Below are 10,862 nucleotides of genomic sequence, written 5' to 3' on the forward strand. Positions count from 1 at the left end.
CGCGCAGATGCTTTTCATGCTCCTGTTTGCTTTTCGAATAAATCAATATGTCATCCATGAATACTATCACGGATTTATCTAGAAATGGTTTACAAACCCTATTTATCAAATCCATGAAAACCGCTGGGGCATTGGTTAGTCCGAACGACATAACCAAAAATTCATAGTGTCCATATCTTGTTCCAAACGTAGTCTTTTCGATATCCTGCTCTCTCACCTTTAGTTGATGGTATCCCGACCTAAGATCGATCTTCGAGAAATAGCTTGAACCCTGTAACTGGTCGAACAGGTCGTCGATCCTTGGCAATGGGTACTTGTTCTTTATCGTCACTTTGTTCAGCTCTCTGTAATCGATGCACATTCTCATGCTCCCGTCTTTCTTCTTTACAAATAACACAAGGGCTCCCCAGGGCGATGAACTAAGTCGAATGAAACCTTTGTCCAATAACTCCTGAAGTTGTGTCATAAGTTCATTCATTTCTGTTGGTGCTAATCGATAAGGTGCTTTTGCTATCGGCGTCGTTCCTGGTAACAAGTCGATACGAAATTCTACTTGTCGATCAGGGGGCAATCCGGGAAGATCTTCGGGAAAGACTTCCGGATAATCACACACCACCGGAATATTAGGCACCTCCTTCTTTTCCATCTTAGCATCGATCACGAACGCTAGATATGATGTACATCCCTTGGCCAAACACTTTCTGGCTTTCATTAGGGAAATGATTCCAGGATTTACTCTGCGTTTGTCTCCATACACCATAAACGACTCTTTCGCTGGCGGCTTTACTTTACTATCTTATTTCTACATAATATTTATGCATTGTTGGCGCTAAGCCAATCCATACCTAAAACTATGTCGAATCCATTTAACTCGATATGCAATAATTCCTCTTGGAACTTATTCCCATCCAAGTCAATGAGGATGTTTTTCATACGATGGCTAACAGGTACAAACTTGCCACTAGCAATCTCGACTAATAAGGCATTAACTAGCCTATCTACAGGCAAAGCTAGCTTTCTACCAAATTCATGTGATATAAAGTGGTAATTGGCTCAATAATCAAACAAAATTTGGGCAAGCAATTCGTTTACGAGAAAGGTACCTGAAGCGACATCGACTTCATCTTTTGCAGCTTCAAGTATCATCTGAAAGGCTCTCGCCTTTGGCTTTGGTGGTAGATTGGGCTTTGCTGCATCCTTCCTCTTTGGACAGTCTTTAAGAATATGCCCTACTTCATGGCACTCAAAACATACCCTCTTGTCAGACAGACACACATTGGCATAATGCCCAGTCTTTCCACATTTGAAGCAAGTCACCTCCTCACTGCATCTCCCAAAGTGCTTTTTCTTACACTTCTCACACCATTTCACTTCACCTCCTCCTCCTCCAAACTTCTTGGACTTAGAAAATTTGCTTTTTTTGTTGGAACCTGAAGTTCCTTCAAATTTTCTCTTTTCACCAACTTCTGCCCTCTCCAAACCCTTCTCTGATCTGAACCTCAACATTCTTAGCAAGCCAGATGGTGCCTTTCAAAGTGGTTGCTTGCTTAACCATCGGACCAAAGTCCGTTGGTAATCCGAGGGAAAACTTGTTGACCTTAGAGAGTTTAGTTGGAACTAGATGAGGAACAAGCTTCATCTTTTCCATAAAACTAGCAGCATATTCAGTAACGCTCATCTTTCCTTTCTTTAAATTCTGGAACTCATTGTTGATTTCCAGAAGATCCTGCTCAGAGCAGTACTGCAATTTCAGTTGTACCACAAAATCTTCCCAAGACATCTTACTAGCCTCACCCTTGGGCATCGAATCAGCTAGTAACTTCCACCAGCTCAACACACCAGACTTTAAAAGAGGGATTGCAAGTGTGGTCTTTTGTTTGTTGCTGCACTCGCAACTTTCAAACATTATCTCCATTTCGGAGATCCAATTCATGACTTCCACCGGTGTCGGACTCCCAGATAGACATGACGGTTTAGATGCCATGAAATCTTTGTATTTACATCCGCATCCATCAACTCCTCCATCCTGGTTGTTTTGTCTAACTATCGCTGGGTTGGCTTGACCAAGAGTCCCACTGTAGTTCCCTCCTACTGATTACTCTTCATTCAATACGGGTTGTTCAACAGGCATCGTGGTCTCTTCCCTATGTTGTTGTAGTAATCGCCTTGTCTCCTCCATTTGGCGATCTAACATCATCTGTATCATTGCTTGTACCCCAGCCATCGTCATTGGCTCAGGTGCAGCTCCAACAACAGGTACTTGCTCAACTACTTGAGGTTGAGGCTGTTGATCCCTGTTTCCATTTGCATTTGCAGCTCCACTACGAGTTCTGGCCATTACAATCTATATAACGAATAAGGCGAATTTAGGTCTTTATCCTCGTTAGACATGTCAATTCCCTTATCACTCCAAAACGTTTACATGTTAGTTCTAATCTCGTAATCATACGCTTAGAATCCTACACACATAAGGTTTCCAGATCTGGTCGGCAACAGACCATAGATCTGAACAAATAATGGCACACATGGCAAACACATAGCATTTAGCATATAAGGGAAATTTAGGCATCTTCCCTAAAATAAACTAGTGCTCGTGTCTAAAATATGGTAGACACTCATCTCACAATCATCACTTAGCATTCTAAGTTCAAGTCTAGAAATTCTACAATTTCTTAGTTCGCTTAAACTAATGCTCTGATACCAATTGTGACATCCCCTAATTTCTCGGCCAGAAAAGACCAATTTAATTTATGCTTTTTAAAATAAAATCAGAGAAATCTTTTTAAAAGATGTTGCGGAATTGGTCCTCAAATAAAACATGATAAAAGTTTATCAAAACCCTTCATTAAGAAGGTATATGTTTTCCATATGTATATCAAAACCACGGGATGTCATGTTCTGATACAGATCAAAAGCATAAACAAGACATTATAAGCCTTTCAACAGTTATTTACAACTACTGGCCTATAGTCCAAAAATCTCTCGTCGTCCTCCGACTATGCTCAAGGTCCACTACCTGTAACATAAAAAGCTGAGTGGGTCAGGCTTGGGAGCTTGGTAAGCATATAGGGTTTTCAACCCACAATAATAATAAACTTACTAAGTTCATCAATCAACAATAACCCTGATTGCTCGTTCCCGTTATCCTCACTTTACGTCCCTAAACACTTATCACAAGGGACCTAGCCTAAAGAATATCATCAGGATGGACACTACTGCTAAGGGGTTTCCTCAGCAATACATGTCCTAAAGGCAACCATGAGGGGGATGGAGTATAGTGAATGAACACTCTCAGTTCATTAACACCTACAGGTTGCGGACCTGCTAATGTTTCCCACTCGACTGTCTAGAAAGTCCGTGGTCGTCATCCAAACTCCGCTAGATGACTGGATCTCAAAACACATCGAGGCCTCTCATCAATTTTATTTTATCACACATCACTATCTACCCATGTTCTACCCAACATATTTGTAGATAAAAATACTTATATAGTTTGAAACTTGTATAAAACATCAACTCAACAGTTACCTCAAATAAACAATTAATATATCTACACATAGCACGTATTATAAGGTAAATACTTCATATCTATGTGTAAAATGAAAGTGACTATACACTCACTTGATTTGATGATAATCGGGCAGCAATTCGTTTCCTAAAATGATCGTTTCTAATAAAACCGGGAGTTTTATTGACAAACCGGGCTTTGCAAAAGTCGGGCTTCGAAACCGAAAAGACAAATTTTCCGGGCTTCTTGGGCACTTCGTGGAGTATTCCGGGCTTTTCAATCGATACCGGGGCTTTGCGGGATGTTAAGATGAAGAAAATATGGGTATAGGGGTTAAAATTGACAAATTTTCAAAGTTACTCGGGAGGTCTCGCACCCTTCTATTTATAGGGGCAAGGCTTCTAATCGGACAGTCAGGAAGAAGACACGTGTCGCAGATCCGAAACTCGCAGGGGGGTGGCTCGCACGTGGGCTGCGCATGCAAAGGCCTCGCTGGCAGCTGGTGATTGGACCGAAGTCCGAATCCTATGAGGTGGTTCGTGGCTCACTGCGAGGCTCGGACGGATGAGTCACTACACACGCGTCGGATGCGAGGCTTGCCACCGAGGCTTCTACGTGTGGTCAGCGGATTGGACCGCAGCTCGGACTCGAAAGGACATGACACGCCTTGCCAGGTGGCTTCGTGACTCAGCAACTCGGATACGTGGCAAGCATGCAGCGAGGGTGACGTGGCCGAAGCCATATATGCAAATTTTCTCGGTTTTTGTGCAAAAACTTCTAAAATCCATAACTTTCGCATACGAGCTCCGTTTTTGACGTTCTTGATATGCACGCGTAGCTAAAATTACGCTCTACAACTTCCTTTTAGACTTCGTCAGCTAATTTTGACTTTAAATTTTATATTATTATTTTTAACAGACCGGGACAGGGAATCCGTTAAAAATTCATAACTTCTTCATCCGACGTCCGTTTTCGTCAGACTTTTTACCGTTGTGCTCCTAATGACGAGACCTTCAATTCTCGTTTAGGTTGTGTTGGCTAAAAATCGCTCGATCTAAAATTAAAGTTTTTAGCTGTCTACTGCTAAGCTAAAACTTCGAAAAATCATAACTTCCTCATACGAAGTCATATTTGGGCGTTCTTTTTATCGAACTTCTCGATTTGACGAATACTACGACTTTCGTTTAGATTACTAAGGCTAAAAAGTAGTTTATCAAAAACTCACTTTTTACGACATTCAACACCGTGCCGGTTTTGTCGCGAAACTTCGACAAGTCATAACTTCTTCGTTATAACTTGGATTTTGGTATTCTTTATATCCCTGAAATCCCTATTTCGAGCACTACAACTTTATGTAAAGATGTCGGGCTTATCTCAAACTTTAATTTTGACACTTATTTTTATTTTTAATTAAATAAACCCTAATAATTAAGCATAAAACACATAATTCACATAATATTCACATAATTCCTTTTCATTTCTTCAAAATGAGTTAAAAAGGTTAACCTAGACTATCAAATCAATATAAATGCCTAGGCTAGAAACACAAGTGTTACACTGTATGTCATACGTGAATGCATTGCTTTTGGACATCATTGAGACTTGTGAGTCGATGATCACAATCATTGTCAAGAAGCATCTCTCCGAAAAGCTCATGCCCGTATTCACCATGCTTCAAAGACTAGAAGGTGTTCTGGAATAAGGCTTAATTTCGAAACAAGGGGGCGAAGAAGTGAAACAATCCAAGAAAGAAAACCCAAACCTTCAGTCAAGCCCACTATCACACGACCATTAACTCCTCTACTTGGCGAGTTGGGGCATCCAATTCGTTGAGTTGCTCTGACATCATGAATGCAAATTAATTACATATTATACTTAAGAGTCGGGATGTTACATAAGTTTCCAATCTTAAATAGTGAGAAGTGTTGTACATTGGATGTCATTCTCAAGAACCTTGAAATTGTGGTTTCAATGGATTAATATGAGCATCATGATTCATAAGTGGATACCCGTTAAGAAATATCAATGTCTACAAACATTGATACATCAACATCCATTGGGGACAGTATCAAAGTAATAGTCATCCAAAAGCTAATAAAATTTCAGGCAAATCATTTTTTTTAAGATAAAACAACTTTGGAAACCTAAATCAAGAAAACATTAGTTTAAGAGTTTGAAACCTAAAAGAGAAGTTGGGGTTAGAAAGTGCTATAACTGTAGAAATAGGAATCAGGAGCTCATTTTTGTCTTCACGAAAAAATGTTCAAAAAGGAGTGATGATATAATGTTAAATTCTGGAAAATGGATGTATAAAGAAAACTCATGAAATTGTGTTCCTTTATAATGTTATAATATCTTTTCTTTCTCTTAAACTATTGTAACCAAACCCATTTTCAAATAGGTTAGAAAGAGAATCTAATTTATTTTATTGTGGTGCCATGGACATGAGCATAATTGGCATCTTGATAGTGGTTGTTTGTAACGATTCGAATTTTCAGTCTATCATCTGGGTTAGTGCCCCGTTAAGATTATTCTTAAAACTAGCATTCTCCTTGGTTTAAAGATAGCTTTTGGGAGGCCAAAGTGAAATAAAAAGAAACTTGGTCATGTACAACAATAAACTTATTTTTAGTTGGATGTGCAACCCACATATAAAAACTATTGAGACGTTATTGTTTAAAAATATAAATATTAACTTTATTGTATACTTAAAATATTTAAATTATATTATAATAACTTAGTCTATAAATTGTTATTTTAAAGTTAATATGAAGATTATTCTTATTTCAAATATAATATATTTAATTAAACTGGTATTTTATTATGAACACATATTTATATTTATTTAGTACAAACTAAATAAATGCGGGCCAAATGCATAACGAATTGCCATTGAGGCTATCAACCATATTTTTAATTGTTGAAACGGTGACATCGCTTCGATTTCTTCAACCTTTTGACAAGAAATTAAAGTCATAATTTGGCATTGTTCTCCCCTTTGGATTTTCCCGTGTACTTACACAAATTGATGAGAATGTCAACCTTTGACTATGGTGTTTCGAGCATTTTTTTTTTTCTTTTTCAAAGTATCGACTATTGAAGGGAAAAAAACCAATTTCCACTTTTATCTTCTTTTTCTTGCATTTTCTTCAATTTGACGGAAATATCAACCTAACGATGTCCTGGACAACAAACACTTCACTATATATTCACTTTCTTGACATTCAAATACCATAACAAACATAGTCTAAAGATAAAATGACGCAACCCACCATTATCGTTCTTATTCTCTTTTCTCTACTTATCACCAATGCTAAATCGAGGGGCAAAAATGTAACTCCCGAGCAACACGTAAGCAAACGCCTACTTCTTGGTTTAGCCAATATTACACAGGCACCTATGACTATTAGCAGCTTTGAGAAAGGTGGAGATGGTGGCGCGCCGTCAGCATGTGATGGGAAGTACCACTCAAATAGTGAATATATTGTTGCATTATCAACGAAATGGTACAATCACGGGCAAAGGTGCTTTGATTATATTGATATTTATTATCACGATAAAAGTGCAAAAGCTATGGTGATTGATGAGTGTGGCTCTAAGGATTGTCCTGATAATATTGTGGTCGCATCTAAAGCCATTTGGGTATTCCTTCAGGTTCCTCATAGCGAATGGGGGGAAACCGTAATTACTTGGTCTGTACCAATATGAAGAATCCTTACTTTTATTTGTTATATGCATTATATTTTCCAAGGTTTAACGATATGACGACCTATATTAATGAAATTGATCGTGAAGCAAAGCTATTACAATGTGAAGCTTTTCCTTTGTTATAGGGAACTTTGTGTAATGGTGAAACTACTCACTAAATTCAAACCACATTTTGAAGATATTGCCTATGTAGTTTAAGTGTTTGGATAAAATCCTTAAAAATCAGCTTATTGTGTTCGAAATAAACTAAATAAACTAATTTTAATAAGCAGCCCCCCCCCCCTCCCCCCTGCTTATTACTTATCCCCACAAGGACGGTTCTATGGGGTTCCTAGTGTGGCACCGGCAACCCCTAACTTTTCTAGCCGCAGTGGATTTTTTTTCGATTTTTCAGTTTTTCTACCTATTTTTTATGTATCGATAACACTTATTCATCACGGCAACACCTACCATGTATTTCTGTGTCCGTCCCTGTATTCCCACCATAAATAAGCTAATAAGCTAATCTGAACACCCCCTTAGTTCAATCTAAAGGCGGATCCATAAATTAGTATCTCGAGCCGGTCTCAGTGGACATGTTGGTCCCAAACCAATACAAAATGATCGCGGTCGTACTTTTTATTAAGAAACTGAATTGGTCACAAGGGAATCTCAGATTAGTCTTAGTGAGTACTGGTCTTAGTCCCAGATTGGTCCCTAAACAACCAAAATTTAGTCCTGATGGGCTCAAAAGAGTCCTTTAAAAACCGGTCTAGTCTTTAACTGTAAAAAAGTTTCACCAGACACTAAGACCTTGTTTGAATCCGATATAAGCCAGCCACACTAGGTTTGTTTTCTTTGAAATCCAACATGTTAAGCCTATTTATAAGCCTTCTTCTTGCCCATCTTTCTTAATTGAGTAAATTACATGAATCGTCCCTTGTACAGTTATCGAAATGTATGTTCCGTCTGCATTTTCAAAAAGTAACTCAGACCTTCTCTGAATAATTCTTTTTTCACTCTAACCATCCATACAGACATAATTGACTATTTTACCTTTAATAATTTCGTTTTTAGTTTTATTTTTCATTTTAATTTAATAAAAGGTAAAAAAATAAAAATAAAAATATTCAAACCAAATCTATTCACTCCCCCCCCCCCCCCCCCCCCTTCCCTTTCCTAGATCCGTATCTTTGTCACCGATTCATCATCTTCTTCTCCAATTCATGACAACTAATATGTTCCTTCCTTAACTATCGGTTTATATGCTTCTATTTTGTTTGTTTTTTTAAATACAACTTTTATAATTATTAACTCATGTTCAAATGTTGGTACTATTCAATACATACAACCATGAAAGTTCGTCTACCATGACTCCAGGAAATGATGTATAATCTCATATTTGCAACCGGGATTAATCGGTGCGCAAAATTTGCCCCGAAACCCTTGTTAGGGAAGTTCACTTTCCAAAAAAAAAATAATAATAAACTAAGTGAAATTCATTAAAGAGAATACAATTTTCTAGATATAAAAGTATAGCACCTATTTTATTTTGTTTAAATATACTACCGTTTACATGTAAAGCTTAACACAAAGCCATTTAAAAGATGCTCATTTATAAAAATCTAGAATAAGAATGGGTTAATATTTTTATTTAGAGGGTTTTTTAACTTTTATATTTAAAGTTTGGTACAATAATTTCAATTCTTTTGGATTATTGGATCTAAGATTGCATGGTGTGGGTGCAGTCCAAGACCGCACTTTGTGCCACATAGGACGGGAACACCGCTCCCAGACCGCGGTCTGGTGCAGTCTTGGCCACAGTGCGGTCCTTCAAAACCGTATGTTTTGATTGGTTGACGAATGATTGATCTGTTGAGCATTTAATTTTTTTTTATTTTTTTTATTTTTTTTTTATTTTTTTTCTATATATATACATACCAACTTAATTTTTTTTCACAACACAATCTCCTTTCTCTGTCAATTTTTTTTTAAATCACCACTCTCTCAAAAAAAATTTACGTAGTTTGCTTTAGTTATTTTATTTATGTTTTTTAAGTTTCTAGGATTATTTAAATATCATGTGTGTGGTTTTTTTAGTAACACAATGTATTGTTTTTTTTTTTAATTTTCAAGTAATGAAAAATTATGTTTTTTTTATTAAAATAGAAGTTATATTAAATTAAAATAGTTAAAAAAAATGGAAGTTTTATTAAATTAAAATACTTAAAAAAAACAAAAAAATAAATGAAATGAAAAGTGTGGCATAGGGATGGCAGAAAAACCCGAACCCGACGGGGAAACCCGAAACCCGATTATTTTGGGTCGGTTAACGGATCGCTATCGGGTTCGGGGCAGGGAGTGGGTTATGCTCGCTCCGACCCGACCTGCCCCGATTATATATATATATATATATATATATATATATATATATATATATATATATATATATATATATATATATATTAATTGTACGCATTTAAAGATAAAATATTTATTGTAGACAATCTTTTTAGTTATTAACAATCCGGTGTGAATGGTCCTTTTTTATGTTTTGACGTATTACACTAAACTTAAATCAAATAAGTTTTAGTATAACATCGAATTAATTTTATTAAAGTGATTCATCATATTTTTAATTTAAAAGGGAGGGTAGAACATGCATTTTTTTAAGACATTGGGGTACCCTTAAACGGAATAAGGATTTCGTTATGAATTATTGTAAACCCGATAAGATACCCGAAACCCAACGGGGCGCCCCGATAAGATACCCGAAAGATATCGGGGCGGGTTTGGGAAACCATGACCCGCCCCGAACCCGCCACATTGCCATTCCTAGTGTGGCACCACACCCTTGGTGTGGCAAGAAACCACACTTGAATGGTAAAAAGTGACATGATGCTTACGTAGCGGGGGAGGGAGTGCGGTTTTGGTGGCACCACTCCCTCCAGTCTAAATATTAAGACAAAAGAAACTCAAAACTAAACCAAAAAAAAACAGAACAAAAAACCCAAAACACTCCATACTGAAAAAAGATTGGTCGAGACCGCCGACTGGATCAATGTGAGACTAGTACCAAAAAAACTAGATCATTCCATGACCGACTATAAGACCACTTAGTGCAAGTCTAGTTTAAGTCTAACGGCATGGTTCTTGTTGCAATTTAAAAATTGTTGGGATCTGGAATGCTTGTTTGCTTGTTTGCGATATTGGGATATAATTACAATAACAAGAGCAACTCTTACATTCAACTTAATTACATAATATCAATCTATTTTTCTAAAGTTTCACTCTAACTCTTACATTCAACTTAATTACATAATATCAATCTATTTTTCTAAAGTTTCACTCTAATTTATATGTTTTGGGATGTCTTATAATTAGTTGGAACCTCCTTTTATATTAAATCAACCGTTATATCACTATATCCATATAATGCGTTCAAACATAGGATAAGAAAATGTTACCATCGTAGGTTTCTTTTTTTGTCAACAAAAATCACTTCAACAATAGTGGCTAGAACACAACAGTTCGTGTGTATTTAACACTTTTGTGGTTGCATCAATGTGGACATGTGGGATGTAGGGTTTCAAAGCACTCTATGGATGATGATAATGGGCCTTTTTGATGAATTTGTAACACCCAAAGTTTCAAAGGCCAAGAAGGG

At 37.0% G+C, this 10,862-nt stretch overlaps 1 protein-coding gene across 1 annotated transcript; it reads left to right on the forward strand.

The window, feature by feature from the left end:
• Nucleotides 1–6,766: 6,766 nt before the first annotated feature.
• Nucleotides 6,767–7,216, forward strand: LOC145036389 (putative ripening-related protein 2). The gene has a single exon (XM_078984834.1). The coding sequence runs from the start codon at nucleotides 6,767–6,769 to the stop codon at nucleotides 7,214–7,216; it is 450 nt and encodes a 149-aa protein (XP_078840960.1).
• The last annotated feature ends 3,646 nt before the right edge of the window (nucleotides 7,217–10,862 follow it).

This window comes from Lactuca saligna, chromosome 3 (genome assembly GCF_052625555.1).
Source record: "Lactuca saligna cultivar CGN05327 chromosome 3, ASM5262555v1, whole genome shotgun sequence".
Lineage (NCBI taxonomy): Eukaryota > Viridiplantae > Streptophyta > Magnoliopsida > Asterales > Asteraceae > Lactuca > Lactuca saligna.